This window comes from Macaca fascicularis, chromosome 7, assembly GCF_037993035.2.
Source record: "Macaca fascicularis isolate 582-1 chromosome 7, T2T-MFA8v1.1".
Lineage (NCBI taxonomy): Eukaryota > Metazoa > Chordata > Mammalia > Primates > Cercopithecidae > Macaca > Macaca fascicularis.
In genome coordinates, this window is record NC_088381.1 from 142,833,954 (window position 1) to 142,857,769 (window position 23,816).

General features: G+C 45.5%; 1 protein-coding gene across 1 annotated transcript; it reads left to right on the forward strand.

The window, feature by feature from the left end:
- Window positions 1–475: 475 nt before the first annotated feature.
- On the forward strand, window positions 476–23,282 carry DLST (dihydrolipoamide S-succinyltransferase). The gene is made up of 15 exons (XM_005561782.4): window positions 476–570; window positions 1,161–1,194; window positions 4,158–4,206; window positions 7,899–7,954; window positions 8,076–8,150; window positions 8,675–8,730; window positions 10,142–10,253; window positions 12,032–12,184; window positions 12,545–12,621; window positions 13,511–13,608; window positions 17,908–18,038; window positions 19,457–19,530; window positions 19,821–19,904; window positions 20,593–20,760; window positions 21,720–23,282. The coding sequence occupies exons 1-15, from the start codon at window positions 508–510 to the stop codon at window positions 21,852–21,854; spliced, it is 1,365 nt and encodes a 454-aa protein (XP_005561839.3). The 5' UTR covers window positions 476–507; the 3' UTR covers window positions 21,855–23,282.
- Window positions 23,283–23,816: the final 534 nt, after the last annotated feature.

A 23,816-nucleotide genomic window follows, 5' to 3' on the forward strand; every position in this document is an offset into this window, starting at 1 on the left:
GGAACCTGAGGCTGGAGGTGGGGGGCAATGTCATCTGCCCAAGGCCACACAAGTGTAAGATCAGGCATGCATGTCTGCCAAGGTTTCAATTCAAAGTCCGTGCCCCTCTTTCGCTCTCTTCCCAAGGTACAGCGGAGGAACAGCGCGGTGCCATTGGGTCCCGAAAGAGAAGGGCGCCAAGCTCAGAGCCAGTTCTGTGGAAGGGTAGGGGGAGGCCTGACCCCGGGGGCAATCTGGTGGCGGGACAGTCGTAGACACCTTCAGGAGAACCAGCTCAGGGTGACAGGCAGTGCAGAGGGCCCCGAGAGCGCCTTAGGGTTGCCTGCTCCAGAGAGCAGAACTCCTGGGCTGCCGCGCCGGCGACTGGGCGCAGCCGTGCGCCCACCCCCTGCCAGTGGTTCGCTCCGAACACCCCTCGTCGGGCGGCGGGTACTGCGGCCCGCCCCACTTCCGGTTGTTGCCGGGCCCTATATCCGGTGTCCGCCCGCCCTCGGCTCCGCCGCCGCGATGCTGTCGCGGTCCCGCTGTGTGTCCCGGGCATTCAGCCGCTCGCTCTCTGCCTTCCAGAAGGTACGGTCTGGCCGAGCCGGGGCCTCGACGGGTGAGGAGTCTGTTGGCGGGCGGACAGGAGGCCTGGAAGGCAGGGGCGCGGCGCGCCGGCCAGACCGGGCACCAAGGGCACTGGGACGCGGAGGCCGCGCGGGCTGGGCGGCCGGGGGCCGTGGTTGCCCACGGGACCGTTTTGCGGAGCCCAGTGGCCCCCTGCCTTCTTCAGGCAGCCCGCGGGAAACGTTTCCTGCTGTACCCCACCCTCCGCGCTGGAGCTGGGGAGCCGCGCCCGTCCAGTTACTAGACTCAGAGTTAGGGAGGAGGCGCGGCGGAGTCCTCTGGCGGGATTCGGCGCCCGTCTCTTCTTGCTCTGCTAAAATCAGTGGGTATTAGTGAGTCCCGGTGGGAAGTTGAGATAGTTTGGCAGGCCCAGCGTGTTGATTGGGACTGCCAGCACGGTGTGTTACATTCACCTTTGGAGTTACGAGATTCACCTGTCACCACCACTGGTACAGCTTTGAGCGTGTACTTAGAAGAAAAAGCTGGGTGTTCTTTTTTTTTTTTTTTTTTTCCGTCTTGGGTGACGTCGATAATGTCTTCTTTCTCAACAGGGGAACTGCCCTCTAGGGAGACGTTCCCTGCCTGGTAAGTTCTGCCCTTGCCGTCACCTAAAATGCTCTGCTCCTGGACAGAGCAGTATGTGAGGAACTCGGGGGTGCCTGTGTTTCTCATAATACCTAAAGACAGTTCGGTTCAGAGAGTAGTGAGACACAGTGCTACATAATCATGAGCTATCGTTTATTCATTTAGCTCGTAGTTGTTGAGTTTCTACTGTGTCAGGCAATGTGCTAGACACTAGGGATACAGGAGTGGATACAGAAGTGTACAGTTCTTGCCCTCGTGGAGCTCCTTGGCTAGTTGGATAGTGTCAATTGCTAAAAAAGCGAACAAAGGCAAATTTTTGTAACTGCTGAGAAGGAAACATGTGAGGGTGGACAGAAGAGCCCAGAAATTTCTGAGGTGACTTAAAAGTTATGGCCATGGCCGGGCGCGGTGGCTCACGCCTGTAGTACCAGCACTCTGGGAGGCCGAGGCGGGCGGATCACGAGGTCAGGAGATCGAGACATCTTGGCTTACACGGTGAAACCCCATCTCTACTAAAAAATACAAAAAATTAGCCCGGCATTGTGGTGGGCGCCTGTAGTCCCAGCTCCTCGGGAGGCTGAGGCAGGAGAATGGTGTGAACCCCGGGGGGGCGGAGCTTGCAGTGAACCGAGATCGCACCATTGCACTCCAGCCTGGGCGACAGGATACTCTGTCTTAAAAAAAAAAAAAAAAGTTATGGCCAGCAGGATGTGACGGAGCTAACCCAGTGAAGCCCAGGAGAAAGAGAATGGCATGCACAAAGACCCTGAGGAAGAAAAGAGGTTGGCAGAACTTAAGAACTGGAAAAAAGGTGATTTGGCCAGAGTATTTTGGTTAACGGAGAGAGTGGCATGAGATAGAAGATGGTATAGAGACTTGAAGGAGTTTAGATTTTATCCCACTAGTTAAAAAAAAAAGTGTCATCCATAGCTTATTTTCTGTTACATGCCTAGCCTAAGTATTTGTTGAATGAGTTGATCTTGTGGGCTTTCTTTGTGCCAAGCATTTATATGACTGCTTTCTGTGAATTTTGTAATCATCACAAAACAGTAAAAAGTATTTTTTCTATTTTACAAATGCATAACCCAAGACAAGAGAGCTTAAAAGCCTTGGCCATGGTCACACACCCAGCTGTTGATTCAGCCAGGTCTACCTGACCCAGCCTGAACTCTTAACCCACCATGCTCTCATTTACTCATAGACTCAACAGATCATTTATTGAGTGTTTACTATATGCCAGCCACTGTTCTGGGTAACAGGGATACAGATGGACTCTAGCCTCGAGATTTTATGGGCTAGCTGGAGAGAGAGAGCAGGTATACAGTTATGCTCCGACAAGGGCATAATTAAATTGTGGTTACTAGGAGAGAGGAATAAAGGGTTTGATGAAAGGGTGGAATGATGTAGCCCAGCTTGGGAAGGTTGGAAATGTCAGTAAAGGCTTCCCTGAAGAAGTGACATTTAACTGAGACCTGAATATAAAAGAGCCAAGAAAATGTATTCCAGGCAAAGGGAATTGCTTGTGCAAAGGTTTTCAGACAGGAAAGGACTTGACCAGTGATAGACATGGGAAGAAGCCTGTCTGGCAGGAAAGATAGAGTGGGCTGGACGGTACAGGATCATGTAAAGTGTGTGGACTTTATCCTGAGTTATGAGAACATAAGGCACCTAGCACAATGTCAGCTTGTAGTGGACTCTCAATAACAAATGTATTTTTCAAGTGGGAACCCTGAACAATGTAAGTGAACATTTTCTCCACTTTATAGGTGGGCAGGACAATGGAAAGAACCTTGCATTTGGGGATTTGCATTTGGGCTCAGGGATTCACTTTAGGCTACTCACTTAACCTCCAGAAGCCCTGCTTATATGAAATGGGAATGATGGCAGATAGTCGTTCCACTTCAGAGAGTTGTGAGACTGTAAAATCAAAGTGAAGTCATTATGGGAAAGCTTTTTATAAACCCTAAAGCGCTGTACAAATGAAATGTGCTGTAGGATGAACTCTGAATTAGACTCCAGGTTTCCAAAATCAATGTGGGGCACCAGCTATTCTAGTTCAAGAACATACCATGCTTAGAATTTGCACTGCATAGTCATTGGCTGCTGGACATAGAGGTGACTGGCTTACCTGTGTTGGGATGTTTGTGAGGAGGTGGGCATAAGAGAGAGCTAGCTCTCATTTGGTGTCTCTTGAGCCTATGGTTCAGAAAGAATTGTTAATCTGAAAGAAAAAAGACATAAGAAAGAATTCAGAAGAGGCAGCTGTAGTTACTAGTCATCAGTTGGGGAAATGCAGTTGACTCTGATAAGGACAGCTGGTGGGCAGAAAGGGGCTTTCACCTTGTTGAGAGTGACCAGGGCGGAAGACTTCAGAATGGCATGGGAAGTCAATACACTGAAAGATGGGGACATGATTTTCTCAGCCCTAGGACAAGCTGGAGACCCTGAACCTAAAGTAGCCAAATCTTTACCACTAGGGTTCGGGTGATAAGATTTCCAACCCAGGCTTTTCAAACCCGGACCAAATATCCTCCTTGCTTCTCAAATTGGGTTATGTATAGTCACAGTATAAGCCATCCCCTGTCTTTTCTCAGGCTTCAGTTGTATTTGGAGACTTGGCGAGAGACATTTTATTATGAAAACATACAGGAATAATGAAAAGTTCTGACTTTTTAAGGAAAATGAGATTATATAATCACTTTGGGCTGTGCCATCAAATTTTTTCTCTTTCCTCCCCGGCCAAACACATTCCCACTCAATCTCACATACCCAGTTGCTCTCTGCCACTAAGGCTACTTTGGAAAAGTTTGAGAAGCAGGACTCTATGATAAAGATTATATCTGTTGCCGTTGATATAACGGCTCTGTCTCAGGGTTGGGGGTGAGCAGACCTCTTTTCCATTCCCAGCATGTATCCTTTGTGAGATAAGCGTTGTTGGTTAAGAGTTATTTTGTTTCTTGCAGGGGTCTCCTTATGCCAGGGACCAGGTTACCCTAACAGCAGGAAGGTTGTGTAAGTATCATTGGGGAGTACAGACATGTGGCCACGGGTTATTAAGACATAAAGTTCTAAATTTGACCATCTGAATTCTTCACTGGCTCCAGACCTAGAAATTGAGGTGATTATGTTGAGTCCTTAGACTAACCTCGATGTTCACTTTTCCCATGTGATGTTCCTTGAGCATCAGCTCCATGTCAGGTGTTGAACTAGGAGTGTGCCCGCTCTCCACAGGTGTTTAGATTGTAATGAAAGTTAAGTTGGAACCCTCTTTCTATGGGATATAGAAGGGTGCTCCTAGACACTCTATTTGGATGTAAGTGCAGCTGAAAGGCTCAAGGTTACATTTATTGTGGAGATTGAGAGCATCCTCTCAGTAGCATAGTTACTCATTTTTAAAAACAGTAAAAGCTTAAAACTGGTTGAGTCCTGGGACTGACTAGTTTGGAGGGAATGCTGTTGCTGCCTAATGCAGAGTTTGGAGAAAGGCCACCCATGTGTGTTTCAGATTAACTTCTGCGTATGAATGTTGCTTAAATGCTGCTTTGCATTCCAAATGTTTCCGTGGTGATGCTAAGAGAATGCTCCCTACTTATCTGTTCAACAGCTGTCAGGTTGCTTTCTCTACAGGGAGAATCCTCAAAGTGAAGGGGTCAGCGGATGAGCTGCTTACTGTACATCACAATGAGAGTTGTTGTTGTTTGTTTTGAGACAGGATCTTGCTCTGCCACTTTGGCTGGAGTGCAGTAGCCTGATCTTGGCTCACTGCATCCTCAGCCTCCTGGGCTCAAGAGATCCTTTCACCTCAGCCTCCTGAGTAGCTGAGACTACAGGCACGTGCCACCATGCCCGGCTGATTTTTGTATGTTTTGTAGAGGTGGGATTGTTTTGCCATGATACCCGGGCTGGTGTCAAACTCCTGGGCTCAAGCAATCCATCCACTTGCTTTAGCCTCCCAAAGTGGAGGATACAGGCGTGAGCTGCGGTGCCTGGCTGGTTTTTTTAAATTGAGTAAATGTTGCACTCAGTACTAGAAATATGAATTCCTGTGTTATTTTGGAGGGCAATTTGATAGTTATAAGTCTTTGAATGTGTGTACCTTTTTTTCTTTTTTTTTTTTTTTTTGAGACGGAGTCTTGCTCTATCGCCCAGGCTGGAGTGCAGTGGTGCGATCTCGGCTCACTGCAGCCTCTGCCTCTCGGATTCCAGCAATTCTCCTGCCTCAGCCTCCTGGGTAGCTGGGATTACAGGTGCACGCCACCACACCTGGCTAATTTTTGTATTTTTACTAGAGATGGGGTTTCACCATGTTGGCCAGGCCGATCTCTAACTCCTGACATCAGGTGATCCGCCCTCCTCAGCCTCCCAAAGTGCTGGGATTACAGGCGTGAGCCATGGCCTGGCCTGTGTGTACCTTTTCGTCTAGCAGTTCCATCTCTAGGAATCTATACTAAAGAACTGGTATAACCAGATTTATCTCAAAATGGCAAAGAGCAAGGGATTGGCTAAACTGTAGCACGTTCAGATGTTCACACTATGAAAAGTGGGAAAAAGCAGGTTACAAAATGATTTCATTTTCTACTGTGTGGTATGATCCCATTGTAAGTATTCTTTTTGCTATTTATAATATCCTGCAGTGAACATCTAGTTATTTAGATATTCAAAATGTATTACTCATCTGCAATTAAATGAAAATTGGGACAATCATGAATCTCTACCATAAATACACTAAATATTTGAAAGTAAATAATGAGGAAAAAGTAAACTGTGTGTGGGATCACCCCTGATCATGTCACTCTATTCCAGTATCTTTGTGTGTGTTGTGCCTTTTCTGTGAATAAGGTACCCACTTTATTTAAGAAATCTTTTATTGTAAAACAATTTTTGGTTTTATGTTTTTACTTAATAGTATTATATTTACATGGTTAAAAATTCAAAAAGTAAAAAGGGTGTCCATGAGAAGACTTTTTTATCCTTGTCCTCTAGCCCCCCCGAATGCCTCTTGGTAGTGGTGGCCACCGCTCTGGGTTCCTGGATGACTTGCAGAGCAGTCTCTGCACTTGCATGTTGCCTGTTAGTTCTTGCCTGTAGGCATGTACTTTACATGGTTACAAACTATATGAAGAACATTTTGTATTCTGTAGTTTTTAAATATCTTCATTTTTTTCTTGGTTATACATAGACCTTACAGTTATTTTGACGTTATAAAAGTAAAAATACCTAAAGGCAACTTAAATCTATTTTACTTTTCTATTATAAAAATGCTTGTTGTAGAATATTCAAACAATCCTGAAGTGTAAAAAGTTAAAGTCCCCATCAATCCAAATCTTTCTCCCAAATGGTGTAAGTGTGCAACACATAACCAGAGATACCGTGTATGTCTATATCTCTCACCCCTCAGAGGTAACCACTGTTAATGACTTTGTGCATACAGGGTGAGTTCATTCTCCAGTTTCTGTTATTACTGTAAAGGCCATATTTGTAAATGCCTTGGTCTTTGAGGTTCATTTTGAACGAGTCCAGAATGTATTGATGTGCTGCTTTCTAGCAGGAGAACCGAGTAGGAGATACCATATGGAGTTTGTGTGTGGTTTTTTTGTTTTGGGGTTTTTGTTTTGTTTTTTTTGGCATAACACCTTGTTTTACTTCCGAGTTAGTCTTGTTAATCTTGCTGCCTTATCTGATCTGAATCTGTTATCTTGAGGGCAGAAATTCCATTATACCTTGCACAATGGCTTGTACCCTGGGCAAGCCATATATCTATTCTGGATTTAGTTAAGAAAGAGACCTGGCTGGACATGGTGACTCACTCTCGTAATCCCAGCGCTTTGGGCAGGATCTTGGAGACCCATCTGGGCAATGAAGTCCGTAGTCTACAAAGAGTAATTTAAAAAAATTAGCTGGGTGGCATGTGCCTGTAGTCCCAGTTACTTGGGAGGCAGAGGTGGGAGGATCCCTTAAGTCCAGGAGTTCGAGGTTACAGTGAACTATTATCATGCCACTGTACTGCAGCCTGGGTGACAGAGCAAGTCTCTGTCTCTTAAAAAACAAAAAACCGGCCGGGCGCGGTGGCTCAAGCCTGTAATCCCAGCACTTTGGGAGGCCGAGGCGGGCGGATCACAAGGTCAGGAGATTGAGACCACAGTGAAACCCCGTCTCTACTAAAAATACAAAAAATTAGCCGGGCGCGGTGGCGGGCACCTGTAGTCCCAGCTACTCAGGAGGCTGAGGCAGGAGAATGGCGGGAACCCGGGAGGCGGAGCTTGCAGTGAGCCGAGATCGCGCCACTGCACTCCAGCCTGGGCAACAGCGTGAGACTCCGTCTCAAAAAAAAAAAAAAAAACAAATCAAGATTCTAGGTCCTTTCAGTCTACAAAGGACCAAGGTGCTTATTTTTTCTTTAAAGAACCAAATGTAAGTCTGTTTTGTGAGAGCCAGCATTGCATTGCAACACAGGGGCCTGGGCGTACTTGGGGAGCTCACCGTCTAAGGTACCTGGGTCATTAGGCTCTACTCCAGACCTGCTGAGTCAGAATCCCTGGGGGAGAGGCCTAGACATGTGAACTTTGAAAAGGTTCCTCCCCAAGTGACACTGATGTACACCCCTGGTCAGGAGTCACTGTTTAAGGGAAAGGTGACCCATGGGGCCTTAACTAAAGTGTGAGTGGTTCACCTGCTAAAGGAGTTAACGTGTGTTTCTTTTATAGCATTAACAACAACAGTGTCTTCAGTGTTCGCTTCTTCAGAACTACAGCTGTATGCAGTAAGTACCTGCCTTCTTGGGAATGGAATTTTATGGGAAGAGCAACAAGTGATTGAGTTTAATTAAAGAAAAATAATGAAAAATGAACTACTTGTGATTTTCTTTTTTGCATTTTTCCTAGAGGATGACTTGGTTACAGTCAAAACCCCAGCATTTGCAGAATCTGTCACAGAGGGAGATGTCAGGTGGGAGAAAGGTAAGATTTAGTTTCCTCTCTTCTTGTTTTTCTTTTTGTTTTTGGTTTTTTTTTTTTTTTTTTTTTTTGGAGACAGAGTCTCACTCTGTTCCCAGCCTGGAGTGCAGTGGTATGATCTCGGCTCACTGCAGCCTCCACCTCCCAGGTTCAAGTGATTCTCTTGCCTCAGCCTCCTGAGTAGCTGGGATTACAGGTGCCCACCACCACGCATGGCCAAGTTTTTTGTATTTTTAGTAGAGATGGGGTTTCACCATGTTGGTCAGGCTGGTCTCAAACTCCTGACCTCAGGTGATCTGCCCGCCTTGGCCTGCCACAAAGTGTTGGCGTGAGCCACTGTGCCTGGCTCCTCTCACTTCTTAAGTTTAAGTGCTTTCTAAAATTCTCCCCTCCGCCAAGGATAGTTGTAGAATTTATAGCTCTGCCCTTTTCTTTACATATGTACTTTCCGCTGGCCCTGTAGGAAACGGTTCTTGTAACATACTGGAGGCTCCCCGCTAACAGGTAGCCTTTGATTGTCTTTTCAGCTGTTGGAGACACCGTTGCAGAAGATGAAGTGGTTTGTGAGATTGAAACTGACAAGGTAGGCTTATCTTATATTACCAGTTTTTCATGGGCTTCCCTTAGTTAACCTAATGAAACAGGGACTTAACCATTGTTTAGAGATAATTTTTAACTAGCTCTAACCTCAGTTGTAAAATTATTGGATTTGTTCAATTTAAAAAAAAACTTTTTACATTTAACTTCCTTTTTTTTTTTTTTTTTTTTTTTGAGACGGAGTCGTGCTCTGTCGCCCAGGCTGGAGTGCAGTGGCCGGATCTCAGCTCACTGCAAGCTCTGCCTCCCGAGTCTATGCCATTCTCCTGCCTCAGCCTCCTGAGTAGCTGGGACTACAGGCGCCCGCCACCTTGCCCGGCTAGTTTTTTTTTGTGTTTTTTTGGTAGAGACGGGGTTTCACCGTGTTAGCCAGGCTGGTCTCGATCTCCTGACCTCGTGATCCGCCCGTCTCGGCCTCCCAAAGTGCTGGGATTACAGGCTTGAGCCACCGCGCCCGGCCAACTTCCTTTTTTTTTTTTTTTTCTGAGACGGAGTCTTGCTCTGTTGCCCAGACTGGAGTGCAGTGGCCTGATTTCAGCTCACTGCAACCTCCACCTCCCGGGTTCAAGCGATTCTCCTGCCTCAGCCTCCCTAGTAGCTGGGATTATAGGCGCATGCCACCACACCTGGCTAATTTTTGTACTTCTTATAGAGACAGGGTTTCGCCAGGCTGGTCTCAAACTCCTGACCTCAGGTGATCTGCCTGCCTCTGCCTCCCAAAGTGTTGGGATTACAGGCGTGAGCCACCGCACCTGACCTGCATTTAACTTTAAATTGTTTGCTGTGTGTGTACTATGTACTTCATTTAGTAGCTTTAGTCTTGTAGTGTGTGGTGATGGGGTGAGGAGGGTAAGTAAGCTGTTTCCAGTTTTTCCTGTATCACTTGGAAACCTATTAACTGAATATTGCCTGAATGTTTCTGAGAAAGGACAGAAAGAGTGAATCTTCACAATAGCGTTGACTTGTCATCACCTTTGCTCTGAAATTGTGGCCTTAGGTGTTTGTGTGCAGGGCCTTATATATTGTGTTACCACTCTTGTGACTCATTGGAGGTTTTTGTTGTTGTTGTTTTGAGACGGCGTTTCGCTCTGTCACCCAGGCTGGAGTATAATGGTGCGATACTGGCTTCACCTGCCAGGTTCAAACGATTTTCCTGCCTCAGCCTCCCAAGTAGCTGGGATTACATTTTTGTAGTTTTTAGTAGAGATAGGGTTTCACCATGTTGGCCAGGCTGGTCTTGAACTCCTGACCTCAAGTGATCCACCTGCCTTGGCCTCCCAGTGTACTGGGACTACAGGCATGAACCACCGTGCCCGGCTTCGTTGGATATTCTATACAGCTTATTTTCTAATGCTGGATAAACATTTGGACTTCCTCCATCTGTCTTCCTCTTCCAGACATCTGTGCAGGTTCCATCACCAGCAAATGGCGTGATTGAAGCTCTTTTGGTACCTGATGGGGGAAAAGTCGAAGGAGGCACTCCGCTTTTCACACTCAGGAAAACTGGTGGTAAAGAAGTTCTCCTGGTGCTCAAGGTCTCCAGTGTTCCCTCTTGGGATTGGGACTGAGCATAATGTGCTAATTCCCTGATATGTCAAAGACTCTGTCATTCCAGCTGCCCTTAGTTGAGGGAATAAGGGGTAAATTTATATATAGTGTGAACTTTAAATGTCAAATTCTAGAAGAAAAGTTTATTTTTAAAAAAATAAACCTCATACTCTGTTCTTTCCATGGGTGTTTCTTAGCAGGAGCTGAGAAACTGAACCTTTTCTTATAGATACACAGATTGAGCATACCTAATCTGAAAACTCAAAATCTGAAATGCTCCAAAACTGAAAATCCAAAATCTGAAATGCTCCAAAACTGAAAATCCAAAATCTGAAATGCTCCACAACTGAAAATCCAAAATCTAAAATGCTCCACAACTGAAAATCCAAAATCTGAAATGCTTCAGAACTTTCTGAGCACTGACGTAATGCTCAAAGGAAATGCTCGTTGTCTATTATGGGGAATTCAGTGTTGTTTCTTATCACATCTATTCTCTCATATCTCTAGGAAGGGTTGGTATTTCTTTTGGGAAGAAATGAGAAACAAAATAATTTGTACTAGACCTGATAGGATTAGAGATTAATAACTGTTTATCTGACTCTTAGTGAAATTTTATAACCACTAAAATGTCTATTTCTTTTTCCTAAGCGAGAATCATACTCGTAGACCAACGAGTCACAAATGTCTATTTCTTTTTCATTGTTACACTAATAATGCAGATCGACCACATGATTGAGGTTAATCAGGCAAGACCAGAAGCTCAGAGTAGAAAACATGTATGGTAGAAGGCTAGGAAATAAGGGTAGTCCTCCTGTTGCAGAAGTTTGTCTTAGCACTAACCCTGGATGTAATGTCCAGATGGGTGAAAAATAGAAACAAACATTTCATTTAAAGTTGTGAGATTATTACTTGGCCACCTCAGTGATTTATGAGTCATCCTGGATGAAGCGCTTTTTTAAGCCTAAGTCAGCCCTCGATGAATTTTTTTTTTTTTAATTTTTTTTTTTTTTTTTTTTTTGAGATGGAGTCTTGCTCTGTTGCCCAGGCAGGAGTGCAGTGGCCTGATCTTGACTCACTGCAACATCTGCCTCCAGAGTTCAAGTGATTCTCTTGCCTCAGCCTGTTGAGTAGCTGGGACTACAGGTGCATGCCACCATGCACAGCTAATTTTTGTATTAGTAGGGACGGGGTTTCACCATGTTGGCCAGGATGGTTTTGATCTGTTGACCTCGTGATCCGCCTGCCTTGGCCTCCCAAAGTGCTGGGATTACAGACGTGAGCAACTGCACCCAGCCTATTTTTTAGTAGTATTCTTGCATATATAATGTTAGAATAGAGGATGGAGAGTATCAGTAATTAGAAATACGTTTATGTATGCATTTCAATATTTTAAATTGCCTAGACTTTTTTTTTTCTCTTGGAAGTTTACATTTTCTTGGGCTTGGTAGGTGCTTTGAAAGTACTTGCTGAATTTATTCAGTAGAAACCTGTGAAATCGAGGAGGGAGCTAAATTGAGCCAGTTATCTGATGGACATTCAGGGACCCTGAGGAATAGAGAATAGTGCCTTATGTCATTGTGTGTGTGTCTCATAGTGCCTTGCATATTGCCAATACCCAGTAGACATTTGTTACTTGATTGGAGCTAGAGTTTTTGCCACTAAATTTGGCTTAGTAGCTGTGATTTGGTTGCTTTCCATTTCAGATAGTGCCAGTGGCATCTACTTTTCTTGTTTTTCAGCTGCTCCTGCTAAGGCCAAACCGGCCGAAGCTCCTGCTGCTGCAGCCCCAAAGGCAGAACCTACAGCAGTGCCAGTTCCTCCCCCTGCAGCACCCATACCCACTCAGATGCCACCAGTGCCCTCACCCTCACAACCTTCTTCTAGCAAACCTGGTAGGCTTCCAACTCCCACGTGTCATGTGGGGGAACATCTCGTCTAATATGTTGCCTCAGGGTAAACTCTAAGACTAATCATGGTTCTGAACAGGCCAGGTTGACTGCCTTGTAGAAAGAATTCTCGACTTTGTATCTGAAGTTCTGTTTTGCATCTCAGCTTTCTGTTACTAGCTGTGTGTCTTTAGGCTAGTCACTTAATTTATCTGAACGGATTATTCATCTGTGAAGTTGGAGTGATACTAATACACCTCAGAATATCTTGAAGGTTAAGTAACAGGACATATGAAAGCACTGGCACAAACTCAGTAGATGTTTCTTTCTTTGTCTGATGCCACTTTATCCTCTCTTCATTTTCAGTGTCTGCAGTGAAACCCACTGCTGCCCCACCACTAGCTGAGCCAGGAGCTGGCAAAGGTCTGCGTTCAGAACATCGGGTAAGCCTCTGCGGACCACTTCCAGGAAAGAGGCAGGGGGCAGTGTTGAGATTAGTGGAGTATGGGTGTGGTGGTGCCTACCTTTGAATGGCTGGCAGCTCATTCCCTCAACCTTGACAAAGGGAGTTTAGAATATAACTTCTTCATAGTCACATCACCATCAAATGATAGAACTAGAACCCGAGGTCTTCTGAACACTTGTTCAGTGGCTTTCCTGCTATATTATGCTCAGTGAAAGCCTTGGGTAAGTTAAATATTTGTAGGGGATGGTAGCTTAGTAACTCACCCCCTTCCTCCCACGATGTCACACACTTCAGAGAGGTGGTTTAGTGAGCTCTATTCCTATACTTCCGGGATACTTAGCTGTAGCTAAGGGATAATACTCAGTAGCAGTAGCTGTCAGGTGCAGACATAAAACCTCAAGGAAGTATGGTCAAGAGTGTGGTTCTTCTGCCTGAGAATACTTCCTAAAAATATGATAGCCTCAAAAGTTTGTTGCTTATGAGGTTCCGTTCCACAAATAGCTATTGTCATGCAAGTCTTTAGCAATAGAAAGTGCCCTTTTTCTTATGATTCTTATGTTGGCTAGACTACACTACACTACATTCTTTCATAAATTGGTTTTGGTTTTTAAATCACCGTTTCTGAGCCTTCATTCTTGGTCAAGCTTCAGGCACATCTGAGTGAGTAGTTTTGGCCTGTGTTTGCATGTTTTTGCTTGGAGGAGAAAGGACCACTACAGGAAAGGGAAGCCTGGAGCTCTTGTTTTACTTAGGTACTATAGCCCTTGGCCATCCACTCGTGGCAGGCCATGTTCTTTCTGACTACACGGGGAATGCTTGACCCAGAGAGATCAGATTATCAATGCTTGTTCCACTCTCGCTTTCAGGAGAAAATGAACAGGATGCGGCAGCGCATTGCTCAGCGTCTGAAGGAGGCCCAGAATACATGTGCAATGCTGACAACTTTTAATGAGATTGACATGAGGTAGTGTTTCTAGCCCCTGTTATCCCCTAGGCCCTTTTTTCTTAGAGAACACTCGAACTTGCCCCTGTCCTTATCTCCTTATCTAGTGCTGATTCTAAAACTTAACTTGTCAGAGAAGAGGTATTTCTTTGCTTTGTTTATTGTTTTTTTTGTTGTTGTTTTGTTTTTTGAGACGGAGTCTCACTGTCTCCCAGGCTAGAGTGCAGTGGGGCGATCTCGTCTCACTGCAAGCTCCACCTCCCAGGTTCACGCCATTGTCTGGGTTCACGCCATTGTCCTGCCTCAGCCTCCTGAGTAGCTGGGACTACAGGCGCCTGCCACCACGCCCGGCTAATTTTTTGTATTTTTTTAGTAGAGATGGGGTTTCACCATGTTAGCCAGGATGGTCTCGATCTCCTAACCTCGTGATCCATCCGCCTCAGCCTCCCAAAGTGCTGGGATTACAGTCGTGAGCCACTGCGCCCGGCCTGTTTATTGTTAACTTTCACAGAGCGACCCACTGGCTTCTTCTCTAATTGGCTTTCCTGATACTATGCCTGCCTTCTCCATGACCTTAACCTTAGCCTTGGCTAGGTGTAGTGGTTCACACCTATAATCCTGGCACTTTGGGAGGCCGAGGCAGGCAGATTGCTTGAGTCCAGGAGTTCAAGACCAGCTGGGTAACAAGGTGAAACCCCACCTCGACAAAAAATACAAAAATTAGCCAAGTGTGGTGGTGCACACCTGTAGCCCCAGCTACTTGGGGGGCTGAGATGGGAGGATCGTTTGAGCCCAGGAGGTTGAGGGTACAGTGAGCTGAGATCATGTCACTGCACCCCAGCCTGGGTGACAGACTGAGACACCCTGTCTCAAGAAAAACCCAACAACTTAGCATTTTAGACTTTTAAACCTGAATCTTGCGATTTCTGATAAATGAGAGTAGTCATAGTTGTACACTCTGACTAGTGTCAGGTTGCCAGAGATGGGACAACCAGGCCAACGTGGTTTATGCAAAGGTCTCCCACTCGGGATGGAGAAGCCGTGACAGCATGCCGAGAGCCTGGGCACCACATCCTACTTCTTTTACACAGGGGTTGCTCCTTACATGTTTTCCTAAGTGATTCAGAATCGGGTAGATGAAAAGGCAAAGATAGGCTAGGCTTGTCTTTCATTTTACCCAGCTTTGATAGTGAAATGGAAAACAAGTTGTGTTTTTAACTAACCTTAGAATGTTAACCAAAGGTACTAATTCACTGGGTATGCCCATTTCTGTAGTGAGCTAATTGTTGACTCACCTGTTTTCTTCAAGATTTTGATGTGTTCAGGTATCAGCACTGTCAGGAAGAGAAATTTGACAAACATGTTTTGAGTGTGTACCGTGTACAGAGTACTGTACTGTGGAATTCAGTGGGGTTATAGACTGGGCGCCATGGCTCGTGCCTGTAATCCCAGAGCTTTGGGAGGACAAGGAAGGAGGATCGCTTGAGCTTAGGAGTTGGAAACCACCCTGGGCAACATAGCGAGACTGTCTCTACATAAAATTTAAAAATTAGCCAAGTGAGGGCTGGGTGCAGTGGCTCGCACTTGTAATCCCAACACTTTGGGAGGCTGAGGTGGTTGGATCACATGAGGCCAGGCCAGGAGTTCGAGACCAGCCTGGCCAACATGGTGAAACTCTGCCTCTAGTAAAAATACAGAAATTACCCAGGCATGGTGGCGCGTGCCTATAATCCCAGCTAATGGGAAGGCTGAGGCACGAGAATTGCTTGAACCCAGGAGGAGGTTGCAGTGGCAGAGATTGTGCCACTGCACTCCAGCCTGGGCAACAGAATGAGACTCTATCTCAAAAAAAATAAAATAAAATCAGGTACGGTGGTGTGGACCTATAGTCTCAGCTACTTGGGAGGCTCAAGTGATCCTCCTGCCTCAGCCTCCCAAATGACTGGGACCACTGGGAACACAGGCATGTGCCACCAGGCTTGGCCAATTTTTTTAGTTTTTGTAGAGACAAGGTCTTGCTGTGTTGCCCAGGCTGGTCTCCTGAACTTCTAGGGTCAGGCCATCCTCCTGCCTTGGTCTCCCACTGGAATTATAGGCATGAACCACCAGGCCTGGCCAGAAAAGAATTTTTAAACAGGTCTTCAAGAATGGCTAGCATTTTGTCAGCCTTGTGGAGAAAGGTCATTCCAGACGATGTTAACAGTGTAGACCATGAGATGGGAAAGTAGAAGACACATTTGAGAAATTGTCAAAAATCATTACTGTTGTGAGGATTATGTATAGCAAAGAATGGTAAAGAAGGTTGGATCCTTACTTGAGAATGTTTTGAATGCCAGGGTAGGAGTTTATATTTAAGTCAGGAAGCAAATCAAGTCTCAGGTCATCTCTTTGTTTCTTTTTGTCCTGAGGGTTTAGTCTGCATATCTACTTTTCATTAGAGAAATTTGCTTTTCTTTGGGAAGGCTTTGAAAATAGGGAGAAGGGAAGCTTTCTTGGTAGTGTGCTGTGGTATTGTTTAGAGTAGGGCTCTGCGACCTGTTTTACTGGATGTCATCCATTCTATTGGGAAACTTTCTGAAGAGACTGGATGACATTCAAGCCAAAGATTTCTCTCTTGTTCATAGGATGTAGGGGAAGGACCTTGACTAATGAATCACAAAGGCTGCAGCTTATGTTTCAGTGCATTAGGGCCAAATTGTACACAAATTGAATTGGACTTTGAAATTCTACCCAATTTCTTAAGACAAAACATGTAAATATTTGTGTCCCTGAAAGATGCAGTTGGCCCAACAGCTTTGATTGGAAAGTAAGCATAATAGCTGGATCTCCTTTCAGCAGCTAATCAAGGTGTCACTTAACAATGGCTTGCAGTCTTGCTGCAGCCTAATTTGGTTTAGATCGAGTGCCCTTTGGGTCTTGTGCTGATCAGCTAACCCATAAGGGACCTTTCTGAGACCTTCTCCCTTTCCCTGTTGTCCCAGCCTTTGCCTCCAAGGGCAGAGCTCTGAAATAGAAACTACTTAATGACCAGACAATGACATTTGGGCAGGTTTGAGAGCAGAGATGTTTATCACATCTCTTTCCCTCTTCTGCAGCTCTTGTGTCTTGGGAACCAGTAATGTCTTTAGGGTGGTAATCCTAGCACTAAATAAGGTTAGAATCAGGAAAACAAGCATTTTAAACCCAATCAGTCCCCCTTGGAAAAACTTCCTTTTTCAAAAACAAAAGATTTGAAGGGGGCTGTTAAAATTGTACCACATCTTACCTTTCATGCTAATGTCTAATTAGGCCATTAGAGGGAGAAAGGGAGAACCGAGCATTTGGCCCTGAGATAAAGTTAAATTCAATTTTCATCGTAGAACTGCATTATTACATTCCGATAAATACTGAGGTTTCTGCAGCAAAGTGATGGGAAAGCCATTTCCCACTAACTCTGCAATGTGTCTTTGAAAAAAACCAGTCCCAAGAGAATAAAGGCTGTTCATGTTGTAAAGGCTTTTCAGAAGACTTGCTGCTTCATCTGAAGGGGAGCAGCCTAAACCACAGGTGGCCACTTTTCTGAATACCAAGAAATCACAGCCATTAAACTAATCTTAAGGGCAAGAGCTATGTCTTAATTAGCTTTGTATCTTGGTGCCTGGCCCTGACCCTCACATGTAGTAGGTGTTAGTGCCTGTTTGAAAGAATAAGTGGATGGAACTGCTAACTCTGGAAAGATGAAGAATGAATATGACTTTCTATGAGTCTGAAAGAACACTGGGTTATACCCTTCCGTGCATAGTCATGACTGCTTTTTCCCACATGGAGCCTCATGTACCTGTGAAGTGTTTATTTTAGTCTCCACTAATCAAGAGATACGAGGAGTATCACATGGGAGTTATACTCAGATTTAGTGGGATTTTTTTTTTTTTGTATTCTAACAATAAATAATATTGCTTATTTTGTAGATTTTGTTTATACTTTAAAACAATTTTTTTTTTCAAGATGGATAGCTCAGTTATTCAGGGGAAGGATGTTGGTGTGCTGTGTGATCTCTTGTTCATATGATGTGTCACTGAAATCTGACTTCTAGACCATGAAGGAGCGCTGTAAAGAGCTTAACCCACCTTAAAGACAGATTGGGCCTGATTCCTTTATATTTCTTTGTAAAAGAACAGAGTTACTGTGTTAACCTCAGGTAGACTATTTCAAAACTTGAACTAAGGTAATGGTCCAGAGTGAGGGAAAAGCTCTCACCTGATTGTGTATATGGAGTGAGAAACCTGTGTGAAAGTCAAAATACAGGCTTTGTGGTCAGTTTGTTTTGTAATGTTTTCACAGTAACATCCAGGAGATGAGGGCTCGGCACAAAGAGGCTTTTTTGAAGAAACATAACCTCAAACTAGGCTTCATGTCGGCATTTGTGAAGGCCTCAGCCTTTGCCTTGCAGGAACAGCCTGTTGTAAATGCAGGTGAGTTGCTTGTGGCCAGAATCAGAGAGGTCCTGGAAGGTAGGTGTATGAGCACAGACCTGCTCCCACATGCAGAGGATCAACAGACCAAGGCTTTTTATTTGCTACCTGTAGAAATATGGGTATCTTCCCCAGGGATTTCTTGGTTCACTTCCTTGAAGCAGCATCATGATTACTTTCTCCCCACCAGCTGGGCAGAACAGTTTCTCTTCCCAGTGTACTGCTTGGCAACTGCTCAGGCAGCAAGCAGTTGTGGGATAGCCCAGTTCTCCAGGCTGTCTCCTATCAAGGTGGAAGCTCGTGTTCTGGCTTCCTCCCCTTCCCCAGCTCCACAGGCCCTGTTACCTTGGGGCCTGACTTCCACACTTGGTGTAGGCTCCTGGCTGACCATCTATCTCAGGTCGATGGGCCTCACTGGGAGCTTGGGCTTGGCCTCTCTTTGATGGACTTGGTGCTCATTTTCTTTCCTTTTTACTCACCTATGTCATTGTAGTGTGGACCTAACAAGCACTTTGCTTTCCTGTTGACACACTTCTCTGTTCCTTGGGAGATTGGAGAGGGGGCCATCCTCAGCAATGTCAGGGGCCCTAAAGGTCTAGAAGCAGAAGCCCTAGTCCCTCCTGTTGAATAGTGTGCTCTAAGGAGGTAGAAGGCCAACTTTGTTTTGCCCATATGTATACCTCTTCTTGTTTTTCCCATTCTTCTTATGCCTCCCTGACTGACTGTCTTTTTCAGTGGCCCCCTTCTGCTTGCCCACACATGTAGGCGGCTCTCAAAAGTTCTCATGGCCTCTTTTTTCATGTTACATGCTTCCTCCGGATGTCTTATCTAACAATACAACGTGGACTTTCTGTGGAAATGATTCCCAAGCCTTTATTTTCCCATTAGTGCTAGGTGTACATTTTCAGATGCTGGTTTGCCATCTCTCAAGGTAGCATATTTCAAAGCCAGATCACCCCGCTTACTCTTGGATCTCCCCTCTTACTCTTGTTGAGAGTCAGAAGCAGAGAATGTGTAGCATCTCTGTACCCCTTTTCCTTTCCGAATTTGCCCTTTTTTGGAACATTTGTTAACGTTAGTCATTCTCTGCAAAGGCAGAGCTTGAATAGAGCTACTTAACGAGAATTTAGTGCATACCTATCCTATGTAAGCCAGTGTGTTGAGCCCTTCTAGGGCTGCCAAAGAAATGGATGCTCCTCTGCCCAGGCGCAGTCAGGGGACTTGGGAGATACTATGCTTGGTTGGGATGGAGTAAGTGGAATGCCAGCTGCCTTGCATAATGCAATGGTGTTCATGGTGGTTGGTCCGCCCACACTGTATCAAGCTCTGCAGATTTTTACTCTGTTAATGCAGATATTACCTCATTAGCCTTGGCCTGCCTGGGGAGTTGTGTGTAACATGTATTTTCTCTCTCATAGTGATTGACGATACAACCAAAGAGGTGGTGTATAGGGATTATATTGACATCAGTGTTGCAGTGGCCACCCCACGGGTATGTTGGGGCAGGAGATGGGGAGCGCTGGTCTTAGACCCTCACCTTATCTGTGTGAAGAAGGAGATCACACAAGAGAAATCATTTCTTTAATTCTGTGTTTTTAGGAAGGAGTTAGTAACTTTTTTTCTTTAAACCATGCCACATTCTTTTATCTTAAGACTTTCTGTTAATCACATTGAGTAATGAAGGTATTCTAGGGAGGGGATACCACTGGTTGAATCAAGGGAATTGTAACTATAAAAGGTAATGTTAATTTGCAACTGAAAACAGCTCTTCACCCTCTTCAGGGTCTGGTGGTTCCAGTCATCAGGAATGTGGAAGCTATGAATTATGCAGATATTGAACGGACCATCACTGAACTGGGAGAGAAGGTAAAGTAGAAAGATGTATACAAGCTGCTGAGCAGGCGAGGGAAAAGAGCCTTCGGAAGGCTGGGCTCGCCAGCGAGCAGTGCTCATGGAACGTCAAGTGCATAGCCCCTGAGAAAAGCAGTGGCCCATGAGAGCTAAGTATTTTATCTATCTGGTGGAGTTCACCGCGCTCTGGTAACTGAAATCTCATCAGATGAGACCTGCTAGAAAAGATCTTCTTTGAAGTCTTCAGCTCTATGAAGTTGTGCCTTTTCTCTGGTGGAGCCCTGGTCATAGACACCTCAGCCGGACAACTGTCACACGGAGGCTGGCGCTTGTGCCATCAATCTCATGATACAAGCTTTCTGGACTTCCTTTGCTTTTTTGTTTTTAGAGGCAGGGTCTCGCTGTGTTGCCCAGGCTGGAGTAGAGTGGTAGAGTCATAGCTTACTGCAGCCTTGCACTCCTGGGCTCAAGCGATTCTCCTGCCCCAGCTTCCTGAGTAGCTGGGACTACAGGTGTGCACCACCATGCCTAGCTAATAAAGTTTTTTGTAGAGGTGGGGTCTCACTGTGTTGCCCAGGTTGACCTTGAACTGGCCTCAAGCAGTCCTCCTGCCTCAGCCTCCCAAAGCGCTGGGATTATGGACTGACTTTAGATGAAGGAAGCTGGGTTGGCTTAATATTTCAATGACGAAATCTGTTTTTAGGCCCGAAAGAATGAACTTGCCATTGAAGATATGGATGGCGGTACCTTCACCATTAGCAATGGAGGCGTTTTTGGCTCGCTCTTTGGAACACCCATTATCAACCCCCCTCAGTCTGCCATCCTGGGGATGCATGGCATCTTTGACAGGCCAGTGGCTGTAGGAGGCAAGGTAGGAACTCCCTTCTAAGGTCCTAGTGGCTAGGTCTTGATGAAGGGGAAATCCAACTAAATGCTAATTGCAAAACATTAACTATAATTCTAGGCCTAAGTTCCATTTCTTAGTTTCTAATAGCTAAGGCACTGATTATCAAATTGTGGTCTGGATCAACATCATCTGGGACCTTGTTAGAGATGCATATTCTTAGACCCCATCCCAGACTTAAAGAAGAAGTGCAGATGATCCTGATGCATATTCAAGTTTGAGAACCACTGAGCTGAGAAGGCTTGTTTGCTTCTATGGAGTGGGGGATATAGTTGGAGACATGGTCCCTTGCCCCTGGGAAACAGATGACATTTATGCATGTCAGTCTACGAGCTGGCAAGTTGTATGATAAAGCTTGGAAGTTTCCCAGGAGTTCAGAGAATTAAGTATTAAAGGGGCTTGAGCTGGCCCTTAGAAGATATGTTGATATCAAAAGCTTTCTGGGAACTCCTGTGTTTAAAATCTTTTTGGGTTACTGACTCCTGTGTGAAACCAAAATCCGTAGATCTTCCTGGAAAATGCCCACACACCCAACTACACATACAATTCCAGAATTTGTAGACCCCAGCTTAATTTTTTTTTTTTTTTTTAAATTCTAACACCAGAGAAGCAAGTACAGGCAGCCAGAACTGAAGGGAAGACTTTCCTCGTAGGCAGCAGATGCATTAGAGGGCAGAGTATGTTTTTAAAAAATAAAAGACAGTTGTGAGAGGACAGTTTTCTTGGCAAACTTTGTTTCTGAGTGGGGAAGCTTTGCACTGAGGGTAAGGCCTGGTCTTTGAAAATACTGTAAATATGCAGAGGCAACATCAATAGGAAAGGCTCTGGAAATAGGAACTTTCTTATGGGCCGTGCTAAATCTCCTCCTTCAGCAAGGCTGGCTGTGGCTTGCTGGGGACAAACCTCTTGACCTTTCCTCTCTGTAGGTGGAGGTGCGGCCCATGATGTATGTGGCACTGACCTACGACCACCGGCTGATTGACGGCAGAGAGGCTGTGACTTTCCTCCGCAAAATCAAGGCAGCGGTAGAGGATCCCAGAGTCCTCCTCCTGGATCTTTAGGAGGAACCCACACACCCTATAAATTGATCATGCAGGAACTGAAAATCAGTCTTCTCCCTGTCCCGTCATGGGTCCCGGGTTAGCCTGGTGACAGGCAGGCACATGCTGTTGGCCTCAAGCAAGGAAGCAGAGCACTATGTAACCAGCAGTCACAGGTCTTTTCTTGGTGTTCCTGCCAGGCTCTCTCCCTCTCTGCACCTGTCTCATACCCTCGAATATCTTAATTCCTTAGGCTTGAGAGAGAGCGCCTTAATGGATGCTCATCCATATTCCTGCCTTTCTTCCATCAACCCTCCGCAGAGATGATTTTGCTTCTCCCTAGTGCTGGTATACTATAGAGAAACCCCCGGGGACCATGTTATCAAGTTCCTATCTTTTGAAAGTTTGTTCTGCAGAGATGTTTAGGAGGATGCTGTGCCTCCCAAGCTCAGAGCAGCCTCTGTCCTGGCTGTTCACATTCTCCCTTGATTCCACTTGTGTGGAGGGATTGAACACAGGCAAAGAGGTGCTGCTTTGCTTCTTCAGTGGCACCTTCATTCTCCGTTGTCATTGACTTCAAGATGCCTCTTCTACCTCTTCCAGGAAGCACAGGCCAGGGGATCTGGGCGTGTGAGTGGGAGGAGAGGGCAGAGGTCCCCTGAGGTCACGTGTTGTAATCACCATAGGAGAGCCCGCGCCGACGCTCTCCATCATAGGCTTACACCAGGAAGACTCGTCTTGGCACAATCTCACACAGCTGGGGCTGTAGCAACCCTTTCCAAACCCTTTCCTGGTTGCTGGGCCTCATTCTAGCACCTTGTTCTTAGAGCAGATTCTAGCACATCATGGCAGTGGGACGGAGCATGGTCCCGAGGAAGGGCCGTAGCCTGGTAGAGACTAGGGAGGGGAGGTCTCCTCTTGACTGACTCAGATTGACTTGAGCTTTTCAGTTAAGTTGCTTTAAGCACGTGGGCTGAGGAGGCAGTTCTTATTCCTTCCTGCGTTATAGTGGGGCCTTGTCTCTTCCTCTGCAGGACACAGATCTGGAGGACATGGACTGGGGTAGGAAACCACCCTGAGGGTGTTAGTACATAGTAGTGAAATGGATGAGGTCATTTCTAAGGTGTGTTGCCCGTGGATCTGGGCACAATCATTGGAATTCCTTGGAGCATGGTTAAAGGCAAATGAAAGCTACTGGGATTCATGGCTTTGTATCCAACCGCATCCAGGCCTGAGGCTGCTGACATTTGACACCAGGGCCAGTAGAGAGTGCCCTTTTGTATCTTGAGCCAAGAAGTGAGGCCTGGGGGTGGGGGAGGGGGGAAGGGGTGGGAGCCAATACTGAGTGCCTGCAGCATCTACTACTCTGTCTTCACTATTCAGAACTTGTAACTAAAGTATTTAAAGAAACTGATTTTAAATGCAAATTAAAGGGCAGATGTTCTCAAACAGGGTTCCTGTATCTGTGTTCCTTTTGGCTACCGAGGTGGTACAAGTCCCCAGCACTGTTGCACTGACATCATTGAAAACCACTTAAGGTCCTGTTGCTTATCTTGTGGAATCAGAAATCCCTTATGTGGAAGTTAACACTGTCCTAATTTGACAGAAGGTAGAATCCTGACTGCCAGCCAGGAAAGTGTTGCCAAAAAGAGTCAACCTCTGTAAAATATTTGAAGAGATTTATTCTGAGCCAAATGTGAGTGACTGATGGTCTGTGACACCACCTTTAGGAGATCCTGAGAACATGTGTTCAAGGTGGTCTGGTTCCAACTTAGTTTTACACATTTAATACATTTTAGTGAGACATAAGACACCAGTCAATACCTGTAAGATGTACAGTGGTTTGGTCTATAGAGGGAGGACAGCTCAAGGCCTAGGGGTGTTGTCATAGGCAGAATCAAAGATTTTCTGATTGGCAATTTATTGAAAGAGTTACTATCTAAAGACCTGGAATCAATAGAAAGTAATGTCTGGGTTACAGTA